At 40.9% G+C, this 13,126-nt stretch overlaps 1 protein-coding gene across 11 annotated transcripts in view; it reads right to left on the bottom strand.

The window, feature by feature from the left end:
* Window positions 1–13,126, bottom strand: part of cspg5a (chondroitin sulfate proteoglycan 5a) — a 59,740-nt gene that overhangs the window by 16,786 nt on the left and 29,828 nt on the right. For all 11 annotated transcript variants that reach the window (XM_071469570.1, XM_071469571.1, XM_071469574.1 and 8 more), the window contains exon 3: window positions 2,890–3,078. In XM_071469570.1, the coding sequence (XP_071325671.1) occupies window positions 2,890–3,078 (189 nt within the window). The remainder of the gene's footprint in view (window positions 1–2,889; window positions 3,079–13,126) is intronic.

Raw genomic sequence — 13,126 nt, 5'->3', positions numbered from 1 at the left:
TTGTTGTTTTCTATCTCGATGCTCTGACATTGAAAACCTTTTTTTTCCCCCACTGCACCATTAATACTCTTTATAGAATAATTTAGGCTTTAGAGAACCATTGCAAAAATTTTTACAGCAGTAAAGGTTATAAATATAACCAGTGGAGCCCGATGCTGTGATAAATATCCTCAATGCTAAATCTCACGATGCTGTAAAACCTTAAAGAATTATCTTCTGCTTCTTCACTGAACCCTTTAGTTACTCAGTGAACGCCAGCCTTCTCTCCCTCTTCCCGCTGTCTCCCTCATCTGTCTTGTCATCTGGTTTTCCGCCGGCTGCTTGAAATCAGCTTTCCGCGCCCCCCCTCCCATTCCAGCCTCCTCTTCCCCATCTTGTCCTGCATTCCTTCATAGTCTTCCTCACTATAAACTGTGTCCTATTTTAGCAGATATGTCCGATCCCCACGCCTCCATCAGACTGTCCTTGTCTCTTTCTCCTGTATTTGTTGCCCATGCTCCCATCCCCATCCTCCTCATCCTCCCCAATCTCCTCTTCCTCTTGTTCCTTAACGTCCTCCTTCTGTTTTTTCTCTTCATTCCTTCCTTCACTCTGCTTCTCTGTCTGTTCTCTGTCTAAGACTCGAGTGTTGCCATAATACCTCAGTGACAGTGCACTGGATAAAATCCCAGGTCACACTCACAACACTTTCTACTGTTTGGAAGGTATTTCCAAAATCTTTAAAGACCCTGTTCAATCGAGAAAAAAAAAAAATAAAAAATTTCATTGTACAAATTGAACAAGGACCTGTGTCTGGATCTCTGTTTATAAAGAAAAAAGAGGCGCAACTTAAGAAAAATCTTAAAAATGTTTCCTCTTGTGCAACAGACAGAAGATTTTTTTCATGCAGATGGTTAATAAAAAACATTGGCCTTCTGGATTTCCCAAAGATCAATGGGTTTAAATCAGATGAAACTAATAGTAATATATGCAAACCTGGGGCTAGAAACAGCATCACCTTCACAACCTGAATCTGATGCTTCTGTCCTTCACGTGTTTCACATTAAAATTAGTTTACAATGAACTTCACTGACCAGAAGGAAACAGGGTCAATACAGCAGCAAAGATGGTTTAGATGGTTTAGATGGTTTAGATCATTGCAAATTGTGATGCAAAGATATGAGAGTGGTATCAATCTTCCAACAAGCGCTCGAAATTAAATGACAAAAAACACTATTTGTTCATCACATGGTTTTTCTGATGTGACGCTCCCTGTCTGAATAAAAATATGAAAATAACTCAATTTCAGAGGCTTTTTCAGCCTTTTTCTTCACATGAGGGCAACAAAACTGGTTCAGACAAACCGAACTGTCTCTTCCTGTCGTGGTTGTGTCGACTGTCTCTGCTGCTGCTGATCAGTAACAGGTTCACATGTCCTTGAGCAAGGCAGCGAGCCTCATTTGCGTCAATCCCTCTGAGTCTTTCTTTCAAGAACGCGGGATGACAACTTTGAGATTTGAGAAGTTCGTTACTGTGGTGAGAATGATTCCTGTGTTCAGGGCACTAAAGCCTCCACAGCCTCATCGCTCTCCGCTCCAGTGAAGGACACATGCTGTTGTTTACTCCTCTCGCCTGAATCTCAAGTGTTTTCTTTTTATAACACAGCGCTTACTCTGCTGTCAGCTCCTGACATTTTACAAAAGGTATTCAAGCTTCTTCCTGTCAGTGATTCCCGCTCTGTCATCAGCTGTTTTTTCATTTCCTCACCTCTAAACAGCTTTTACATAGCAACTCGCAGCCTATTTAAGTAAGATTATATAGGAAGGGAAAAACACCCTCTGCCATCTCTCTCCCTAAACGGTAGATGTTGTTTTAACTTATTATCTAACGTGCTGTTTCTATTTGGTTTTTATTGACTCACTGTCCTTTAACTTTTGTTCTTGGTGTTGTATTTATGTTCCCCATCTTTTTATGTTTTTATGCATGCATCCTACTGCTGTGTACCCAAAGTGATCGATTATTTATTTCATTTCTTCCAACAGGTTACAATGACCTGTTTCCAACTTTTTTCTACGTTAAGTTTCCTAAACTGGAGGAAAAAAACCCCACTGCTGATTATAGAACATTTTATTAAATTTATCTTTTTGGAAGTGGAGCATGGATTCCTGTTGATCATTTGGATCAGCTGAATTTAACACATTTATGTGTCATGTTCTTATTCTATTTATACGTCTAAACTTCAGGACTGTTTTCCGTCTCTAAGACATATTTCTCACACCACTGACATATTGATTGAATTTCAACGAAGGCTTAGAGCTGTTGATTCTCCTGCTCCAGATTTTAGTTCTACCAAACTTCTTTTCCCCCTCTGCTCTGCTCTCTCTCTTATCGACCAGTCTGTCTCTGTCGTTCCCTAAACTTCACACTAAACACAGTTCGGCCCCGAGGCGGCGCCGGCCACAGAAACCGAGCTTTCTGGTTCAGTCTTTAAAATTGATGGAGGTAATGTACCGCAGCCGAGACTCAGAATCTAATAATAATCCTGCTGTGCCATGATGCCTTTGAGCAAGGCGCTAAAGACTTTACTTTATAGTTTAGTTTGATTGATCCTATTTAAACTTCTTCATATGAATCCACAGATTCAGAGACGAGTGTGGAGCCTGCAGGACGCACAAAAAGGAAACGTGGAGAGATGTAGTTTCACTTTGGTTTCTACAGTTTATCAGAAACTGTGTGGGAAGGAAGATCTTACATCTTCCTCTTTTCCTTATTAGCATTACTGAAAATAAATCTAAGGGGTGTGAGCTGAGGGTTAGCTCCAAAAAATAAGGTGACAACTGGGACAGAGAGAAAGATCAACTCCGTTCAGTGTTTTGAATGGTGCCGTCACTCAGCTCAGATTCCTCTCACCTGCGCTTGCGCAGCTTCTTATTCTCCGTCTTGAGCACGTGGAGCTTCTTGGCGAAGCAGACGACGATCATGAAGAGCAGCAGGACCACCAGAGCCGACGCGCCCACGGCCAGACACATCACCTGGAACTCAGTCACCACAGACTCGCAACGAGCGCCCTTGTGCCAGATGTAATCCTGGACGTTACATCTGAGAACAGAGAAAGAGGAGACAGGGGGTCGAAAGGGATGAAGAGTCATGAGGAAGGAAAGGTGGAGAGAGGAAGAAAAAGAGCAGAACCAAACAATGGATGACAGGAAAAGTTTTGGCAGGGAGGAAGGAGGGAGAATGAAAAGGTGCGAGGTGTGAGAAGACAGGTAGAAAGGGAAGAAAACAGAGAGAGAGAAACAGAGGAAATAGTCAGTGAGGTTAAACCACATCTCAGGGATCCCTCTTTCCCCACATTCAGTATCATTTAAGCATCATTTAACAGTCGAGCCTGTTTTGAATGCCTCCCTATTCTAATTTAGTCTGTTCATGAATGTTTAGGATTCCTCTGTGGAATCGGAAAAGTTCTTCATATGCATAAAGAATTCAAATGTTTCACAACATGTTGCGTGTTACATCCTCTTTTTTGTGTTATTGTGAAGTAATCGACCGCAGGCGCTTTATTCAAATAGGATAATGTCATCACTTTGTGTCTGAAAATAGAAAGTGAAAAAAAAAAAGACCCTGAGGCGATTTTCAGGCTGTAAACACACTCACTGTCATTTACACACATAAACACACACACACACACACACACACACACACACACACACACACACACACAGTCATAAAAGACATTTGTTCTTATAAGATCAAACACACTACATATGTGCATCCATGTGTGGATGTACATTATGGGCACATATGTGGACACACAAATAAGAAAAACACACACACACACACACAGCCGCCATCTGAGTCCCAGACTCCCTGCGTAGCCGTTTGGCAGAGTATGGCGTCCGCCCGGGGACATAAATGACAGGCAGATGGCTTTGTCTACAGACTGTTTGGCAGTGTAAAACAGCAAATCTATTTCACCACTTCACGAGGCCACGACGCTGCTTCACTGTCACACCAGAGAAAAGACGCGTGGCTGCTCACAGGATCTGCTTCCATTAAAGATACAGTTAACATTTACAGTATCTGTCTGCTGATTACAGCAGCCTGAGTGCGTATGATTAATAGGAAAAGCTCTACATTTTTCGGAGACACGTTTATTAGTTTCTTGCTGAGTTAGATGACAGGATTGATCCCACTCTCATGTCTGTGCGGAGCTAGAGCCAGGAGGCATCAACTGGAGCTCAGATTAGCACAAAGACAAGGGGGTGCACATTTCAAATGTACCCCTATCCACACCTAAAGCTCAAACGAAGGTTGAGGCTGCAGACAACCAGCAACCAGACAACCATCCCGAATGTTTTCAGCAAATTTTTAACCAGAGAAATCTGTGATTTTAATCATGGTACAGTCCGTTTCATTGGTTGGCTGTCGTCATATCCCCTATGAACTGTAATGTGTCAGTGTTGTGTTTGTCTGCCAGAAGCTCGAAATTGGCTTTTATCCAGTTTTGTGTTTTTACAATACACTTTTTTACACCTCAGTTGTTTTCAACTATATATTTTAACCAGGTGAAGGATTTTTGATCATCAGACGTCTGGATCTTAAGTCATCAGTGAGCAAATGTTAGACAGCTCAGCTCCCATCCACTCTGAGACGCCCTGTGTCCGCTGAAGAGCATCAGTGAATCAGTGACTTTAAATGTGAAACTGCTTTATTCAGTGTTTTTAATGGTTAGAATCGCCTGCTCTGTGTGTTCTGGAGAGGAGGACCACTGACACTGACACTGAATCCAAACCAGGAGAAGCTGATGACAGTGGTGTTGATCTCATGCTATTTCACGTCACCCAACGCCATCTTTTTTATTGTTTTAAATCAGAGACACCTAGCGACAGAAGTTACATTCTATGCATTTAAACAAACAAGACACATATTTATTAAGCTCTGGAGGAGTTGGCACTGTAGGTGTGTTTTTCAACTTTGGGGCGGAGCTGTTTCCATGTTTTATGCTAAGCTAAGCTAATCAAATCCTCCTTCTCATCCAAATCTAAACAAGAACGTAAATAAGCGTTTCCCAAAATGTCAAACTATTCCTTTAAGTACAGATTTGCTAATTGGAAATTTTCAGGAATAAGCACACAACACACACGCACACACGCACAGATGAAGGAGTACTAAGTGAATGGAGGTGTCGGGGTTTACAGCGGCTGCTGCTACGCTCTCTCCATCCTAAGCAGGCTCCTTTCACCGGCCGACTTCCTGCAGCCTATCCTTCCTGAATCCATGACGCTTTTATTTTGCCAGCTGAAGGGAATCGCTGGCAACAAGCCAGGAGGCATTTTGAGTGTATGTGAGAAAGTGAGAAAGCAACAGAGAGAGAGAGAGAGAGAAAGCGATGAAGCCTAATATCACATTCTTCGATGCAATCAACCTCCGAGCGTTCCTGCGTTCGTACAAAGAAGAGGTTTATGTAAGTCAGGGTCGGGTGGAGGGGCGGGGATGGGGGGGGAGGGACGCAAACAGAGAGCGAGAGAGAGACCGAGAGATGTATAAAGAAAGGAGGCAGGCGGGTGAGGATGTACTGGTCGTCATGGCAACCCAGCTGAGCAGCAAACACAGCAGATGCAGCGCTGACATGTCATTCCATCACACGCACGCACGCGCCCTCGAGCAGCCGTCCACAGGGACGCTGTCGTCGTGTTTTAGAGGCCATTTCTTTTCTTTCTTCCTTTCTTCCATGTGTCTTCGCTCCTGCTGCTCTTGTCTCCTTGAAAATCTCTTTTCTTGTTCACTGGCTCTTTACCTCCCCATCTTTCCTTCCTCCTCCTCCTCCTCTTCCCTCCTGCACTTTGCCAAGCGCCTCCAGCTGAATCATGTCTCTGCTTTCAGGGTTGTGCAACTGACATTAGGAGGAGAGTTCAGCAGGCTGAGGTGGATGTTCTGGTCGGGTTGTAATTGTAAAGAAATGAGAAAACCCATCAACTGAGCTGAACTGTACTAACTGTATTACCTGTGTACCCAGAGCCTGATGCACCTTATTCTAACAGGACTAAGAGTCTACTCTGAAAACGATTCAGCTCTGTGAAGCTGCACTAAAAATGCTAACATCAGCATGCTAACAGGATCAACATAACGTGATGTGAAGCAGGTGTAATGTAAAGTATAACTGAGGCTGACAGGAATGTTTTTAGTTTTGCAGCTATTTGGTCCTAAATCAAAGTTTTGGACAAACTGAAGTGTTGACCTGATGATGGCGCTAGAGGAAAAATTACAGGATCATCAAAGTCAGTAGGATTCATCCTCTGGGAACCATGAGTGAACCGTCCAGTGAATTCCTACCTGCAATATCCTTCCCATTATAAATTTTATGACCCTATCTGTGATTGAAATGTGCAGGTCTCAGGAGTTAGCAATGCTGTCAGAGCTGTCAGGGCTGTAGAATATCAAATGTAGATTAATCCGCAGCTGAAAATAATCCCCAAAAAGTGCACAGTTTACCCCTGTTAAAAATTACATTTCCTAAAACTACAGTGGCTAGCCTTTCTAGCCTTTTTAGCCTTTTTTCTTTTTTTTTTTGGTCTTTTTGTTGTTTTTGTTTTTTAAATTAAGTTTATATCTGCCCCTTTTAAAAGATTTAAATGTACAAATGGGGGTTTGAGAGCCACAGGCAGGGAAGAGAAGTCGGAAAGTACAACTAATAATTGTCAGTTCAGGTTTTCATGGGATTTGTCAACAGTGTGAAAAATAAGGATTGACATTGGCTTTATCCATTAAGATTTACTGGAACTTAATTCCACAAACTGACACATGAGGAAATAGTTCCTGGCTGAATTTCAAAGACAGTGTTAGGATTGGATTTCTTTCTCCAGAAGTCTCACGTCCAGGGCAGCTGCACAGAGCAGAAATCAAATTGGAAATGACTCCTGATCTGGGACGAAAAAAAAACAAACAGTTTTTCCCTTCCTGACTCGTCATTATCTCCATTATCCCTGGCTCACCATGGCTGCATTTAAAGCAGAGTTGCAACCCAGCAGGAATACAGAAGAATCGACATCAGGGTGGCCCGAGCCACATCACAATGAACTAACAAATCCCCTCAATATTTACCTGATTAGGCTGGCCCGCTGGGGTGAGAGAGGGAGAGGCAGACAGAGAAAGAGAGAGAGAGCCTTTAATTTAACTTACAAAGGATGACAACGGTGCAGATGTGGTTGTAGCCCTCTAATAAGACCCCCTGTTGGTTTTGATGAGGAGTAATGGAGGGTGAAAAGGGAGGAGACGCGGAGCTGCTGAGGCGAAGGGCAGGGGAGGAGAGGGGAGCGTGCAAAGACAGACGGGTCAGGTCCAAAGGCCGACAGAGGGCAGGCAGTGGTGGGTACATTTAGAAACTGAACATACTGATACCAGGGAATCAAAACCCCTGCTTAAAGTATAATTCCATTTTATAATGACTTGGTTCTTATGTTCATAGTTTTGACACCTAGGAGTTATGACAACACTGTACTCAGCAAAGTTATTGCTGAGATCAGGAAATGCTGTGAATTCATTATCTGAAAGGGCAACAGAGGCGCTGTCAGTCAATCAGGAAGACAGTTTCACCGGATTTACTTAACCACTTTATCCAGACCGGTATCCTTAGAGATCACTTCCATGTTGGATGATTGTGCACCTCATGATTTATGTCACAACCAAAGTTCAATGCCACAGCAGTAAGTGATTTAACCTTTACAGCTACACAGGCAGAGCGTAAGCGTGTGGAGGTTAGGATGATGGACGGGTGAACACCCATCAGACTTCCGTGAAGTAGGCCAGAGTCATGTCCCATCACAGACCAGCAATTGATATTTGTGTTTTTATTATTTGTATCTTTCCCTAAGATTAAACACACTGTAACTGCAACAGGTAGATTTGTTAAAATCAGGAATTTTACAGATGTTGGCACTGGATGTAAAAAAAAATCTGAAGTTATGCAGAAAAGGCCGATATTGACGTTCTTGTCTGGTGGGGTAAAAATCCCTCATTGAAAAAGATAACTGTCTAATCATTGTGTTTCTTCGTCAGCCTTCTTTGTAGCAAAGCCGCAGTGTTTAACATCTCAGCAATTAACCTCATGAGTAAAATCTACAGGACAAATAAAAACTACAAAAATATAATAATACAATACACATTTTGATAAAATGAGATTATTTTATGTGATGCTGGCAGTCATAAACTTTTCATGTCTGTCAGTGTAGATATTCAGATTTCAATGAAATTTGCACAATAACAATAATTGTCATTTAAATGATGTTCAGAAATATCAAATCTGCATTAAAATAGACACTAGACAATAGAAATTCATTCAAGTGATTAAAAAAAAAAGCTGAAAATTCATCAGCGCCAAAAAGTAATTACATGTTTTTTCATTATGTTCCAGCAAATTTCATTCAACATTGTCCAGTTTTGCAAAAGACTTAGGCAAGCACAACTACTTAGTGAAAGTTATAACAAATGTAAAATAGGTCTTGTATAAGATCTGTCTGTTTTCCACCTTTTTCAATACACGTCTCTTTGTAAAGGGAGTACATTTTCTTTTGCCATATGGATGGAGAACAAGATGAGGGGAGCAATATATTTTAACAAGGTCTTTGGAAAACAGAAGGCTGGACTCTAAAAGATCTAGATCAGGAGCGACAGGAGAGGGCACAGCGGGGTGTTTGCTGAATATTTTAGCATAGATCATATATATTTGCATTATAACAACGCTATTTTTAAACATTTTTTCCTTGAAGCAAAGCATATTTTCTTATGCAACAGCTGCAGAGAGCGAGGAGGATGAAGTCTGCAGCACTTGGAGAGAGGTGGATCTGATGATGAAAGGCCAGCAGAGGACAGAAGAGGAGTGCAGCCCAGTGTCTCCCAAAACTCTTTTTCTTTGCAGAATAAAAGCAAACTTTTTTTTTCTCATTGCTCCACATGAGGTCTTTTGGGAGGGGAAGAGCAACCATGGGTCAGGCTGAGGGCAGGATTTAAAAACTGGATTTGGTTTTAAAACACTGACAGAGAGGAGGAGGAGGAGGCTGCGGACACAGAGTTTCATCTCATCTGATTAGATGGTTTTATGGGAAATTTAACCAAGGAAGACAGAGGGTAAAAGTTTATAGTCTTTTTGTTTTGTTTTAACAAGAAAAAGATGCCTGACTGGGTTGAGTGAGGTGGAGTTCATATGAAATAGCTGTGTGACTTCACCGGCTCAGTCATCTCAGAGACACTGCAGACTAGATTTATTACATTATTAGTTATGAATCATGTTTTTGTATTTTGTTCTCAGTACTTATTTCTAAATTGTGAAACACCAGATAGTTTTCGCTTATTGAGCTCATTAAACAACATGAGACGGGAACACTCTGCACTCTTTGGTTGAACTGCTCACAACTCATATACAGCCTGTTACAAAAGTTAGTGAGCAGACATCGCTTTATTTAAAAAGGACCTCAAGCCTAAAACATTTAGAACTACTGGTCTTTAAATTCTGCTGAGCATTACAGTGGTTTTACGCCATGACTGATGTTTGGCATCTACAACATCTTTAATGGTATTAAAGGGTCAAATGTGTTTCTAAAAAGTCCTTTATGACTAATCAGCAAATAATAAAAAAAAAACAACAATGGAGCCTCAAATCCTTCTCCACAGGACTTCACTTAATGTTTTGTGCTGTTTTATTTGTCAGTGTGTTGCATGTGCTGCTTTAACTGCATGTTACTGTTTTCCACTGCAGTAAACAATAGAATTGTATTCTGTTTTATTATTCTATTGTTTTCTATTTTCAGGGTACTGTGAAGATACTGGAAATAAACTCTGGTCCACACTGTGATGTTTCACGCATGTTCTAGTAGTTGTGTTGTTTTGCTTGTTATGTGCTTATGTGTTTATGAGTGTTTCTTGTTCTGCCATGCTGCCATGGATGGAACACATGGATTTCCTATCAGCGTCAATATAGAACCAGTTTACTGAGACTAAATTCAGCTTAATTATTCAGACAGTTGAGTGTATTCCAAGATATTAACAATTTTCTAGTTCAACCTTTCCTTATTTTTGGCTGGAGCACAACAGCAGGGCCAGCCCTATAATCATGAATGCCCAGGAGTGAGTGAGTGAGTGACTGACTGAGTGATCATATTTCTACCACTGGTCAACTGAGTGCCATGTGACTGAGTTGGAGTTTCCCCATTGGCTGTTCTTGCAAAATGAATTGGTACAAACAGTTTCTATTAGAGTGTTATTTACAGTCTGCAGTGTTGCCAACTTAAGAGACTTTCTTTCATTTATTTACCTCAACTTCTGAAGGTAAAAGGTCTTTTCATGCTCTTAACATTTCCTGTAACCATTTCAGATTAAAAGCCCTCTTGTGTATCAGTGGACAGAAACCCTTTATTTCTTAACAAGGCTTTGATTGCTGTGCTGCAGTAAGTGTATTGTCTCACTTCAAGTTGCTGGTGTTTCGGTTGTTTACATGCTGTTCAGGTCTGCTAGTTTCTTCAGCAGTGACTGATAAACTCTCTCACTCAGGCTTAGTTATTCCTCTGCTCAGTAATAATGATACATGTAATAAATTCAGTTTATTTGTTGTAATAGAGATGAGACAGTGAATTGGGAATGCAACTCTGCTTCCCTGCAGTTCCTGAGCAGCCAGGAAACCAGGGTGGCTGGGCAACTGTCCAGAGCAAGAGTAGCCCTTAGCCCACCATTCAACCATGTACTGGGGCTATACCTACAGTAGGCTTGCTATAAAGGGTTATGCATTTCTTTGTGCACTGCTGCTACAGTTGGTCTATCACTGTCACTGTTAACATCTGGCATCTCTGCTGTGCTGCTGATTGACAGCATGTGACAGATGTTGGGAGAGAATCTATAAAAAATAAGAAACTGATTATGAAGATGTGTTCTGAAGGCTGAAAGATTCAGCAGTTGAGTTTAAAGACAATAATCAAATAGATAAATGAACAAAAGAGATTGTGATTGTGTACAAACCAGGCCACCTCCTCTTGAAACACACATTTAACTGCATTATATCAGGTCAGTTTCTTTTTGTCTTTCATCAGCTGCCCTCCTAGATTTCCCCAAGGCATCAAATCCTCTCCACCAGATTCCAAACAAACCAGCTTAAATAAAACATCACTACATCGGCTTCCATTATGCAGATGGAACCATTATAACCATATTAGTAGCTACAGTGGGCAGAGCGCTGTTCCATTCAATCAGCCAGTAACGTTAAATCCCTTGATTTGAAAACTGAAAAGGGGATTTGAAAACATGACGCAATAATCTGTGTCCATTTGGCTTTAAGAGTATCTGACCAATTCAGACCACATTTGTCAGGTGAAGAAGTTCTTTTTCCAGGGTTTATACCAAAATGGGAGGCAAAAATAAATGATCCTGCATTTCAATGGGAGCTCACAAACAATGTTTTATATTCTGTGATGCTGTATGACGTTCCTGAAGACACTGCAGTTCCTACAGTCAAACAAAAGCCAAAGATGTTCACAGCAAGCAGGAAAAACACATTGTCGCTGAGCACAATATAAACACCTAATTTTGTACGTTTCTGTTCGCTTGTCACATTTACATATAATTTTCTGCACAGTTGTCTGTCTCTGCTGTCGGCAGACTGTGGCTAAGTGCTAACCTTCATATCATCTATCATATATAAAGAGAGGCTGTTTAACACCGCAAATGATTCACTCAGCATGGATCTGCAGATACGACTGTAACCAAAACCTATTCAAATAACCCCCCCCCCCCCTCCCGAGTCCCCGGAGAACACTCACAACACCATTAACTGCAAACCAATTACCGGTATGCAGATGTGTCCCATGCCTGCAGTTACTGCAACCATAAGCCACTGATGGGATAAAAGAACCTCAGCTTCTGAGTCTGATAGGAACACAGTATATAAGCAGAAAAGATGCTTGGGAATGCTGATTTATGGAGTCATCTTAATCTTAATTCCCTCAAGTAATGAAAAATAAAGTTGATTTTTGAAGTTGTGTCACTTGCTTTGTGCATAAAAACAGATTTAGTGTGTTGGACAGATAAGACAACATAATTGCAAAATTGTTGTCAGTTAAAGATCCCATATTTACACTTTTCCACTGTTTTTATGTTAACTTTTGATATTCACAGGAAGAACCAAAAACCATCTCAATGAAGTTTTACATCTTTTCTCTCAGGCTTCTCTCTCTCTCTATAGTAACAATAGCTTGGTGAGCCAATCAGAAGAGACTCTTTTGTGATTGGCTGACTGTTTTCTGAGTGATCTAATAAAAATTTAGCAAGTAAACACTCAGAGAAACCAAATCCTCCAAAATTGGATGGTGGGTCTAGGTGGGCATATATGTGGTGTAATTACAAAGAGCTATATTTTTGGTGACCTTTGACACATGAATTTGCACTGTTGACCAATGGCAACGAGTCCAAAATGAAGGTAATGCAATTATTATATTTGCTGTGTCTTAATTTTGTATGCGTGAATCGAAAATTGCACTGTGATCATAAATCATTTGAATTGAAAGTTTATTTTTCTATGAGAGCTGATTCTGAGATTATTTACAATTTATACCAGAGTGGTTTCCGTACAATCCCTTGCTACCAAACTCTAACTTCTAAAATAAACAGTTTTGTTTACATGGTCAATCTCATGGAGACTAGCTGTTCCAGGATTTTGCTTAGGAACAGAAAGCTGGAAACTGGTCTGTATTTAATTAAGCTACTCAAGACCAGAATGCTCCTTTCTTTCTTAAGAATTTGCACAAAATTGTAGTTTTGAAAACACCTGGTAAATGACCAGTTTCCAATCTGGAGATGGTTAAAACAGAACCCAGATCAGCTGACAGGCAGTGTAAGATGTTATTGAAGATAACTTGGGTCATCAATTGCTTTACCAGTGTTTGAGTCTTGAGAGCCAGAGGTTTTATAATGACGATAATTATAATGAAACTTCAAATTGTGATCTGCTTGTATTTTGTTTTTAGCTCAGGAAAACACACCCTAACTGTGGTCCTCATGCATATAGATAAATCTGGCTCAAATGATTTCCTCTCTACTAATCTCTCCAAATGAAAGCACAAGACATGCAGTGGAATTTGAGTCTAACTGGTTCAATACAGCCTGTTAG

The sequence above is a fragment of the Trachinotus anak genome, unplaced genomic scaffold, assembly GCF_046630095.1.
Source record: "Trachinotus anak isolate AG129_WGS33_773 ecotype Australia unplaced genomic scaffold, CSIRO_AGI_Tana_v1 ptg000032l, whole genome shotgun sequence".
Lineage (NCBI taxonomy): Eukaryota > Metazoa > Chordata > Actinopteri > Carangiformes > Carangidae > Trachinotus > Trachinotus anak.
The sequence above is the reverse complement of the archived record's forward strand: the minus strand, read 5'-3'. Positions and strand labels throughout refer to the sequence as shown.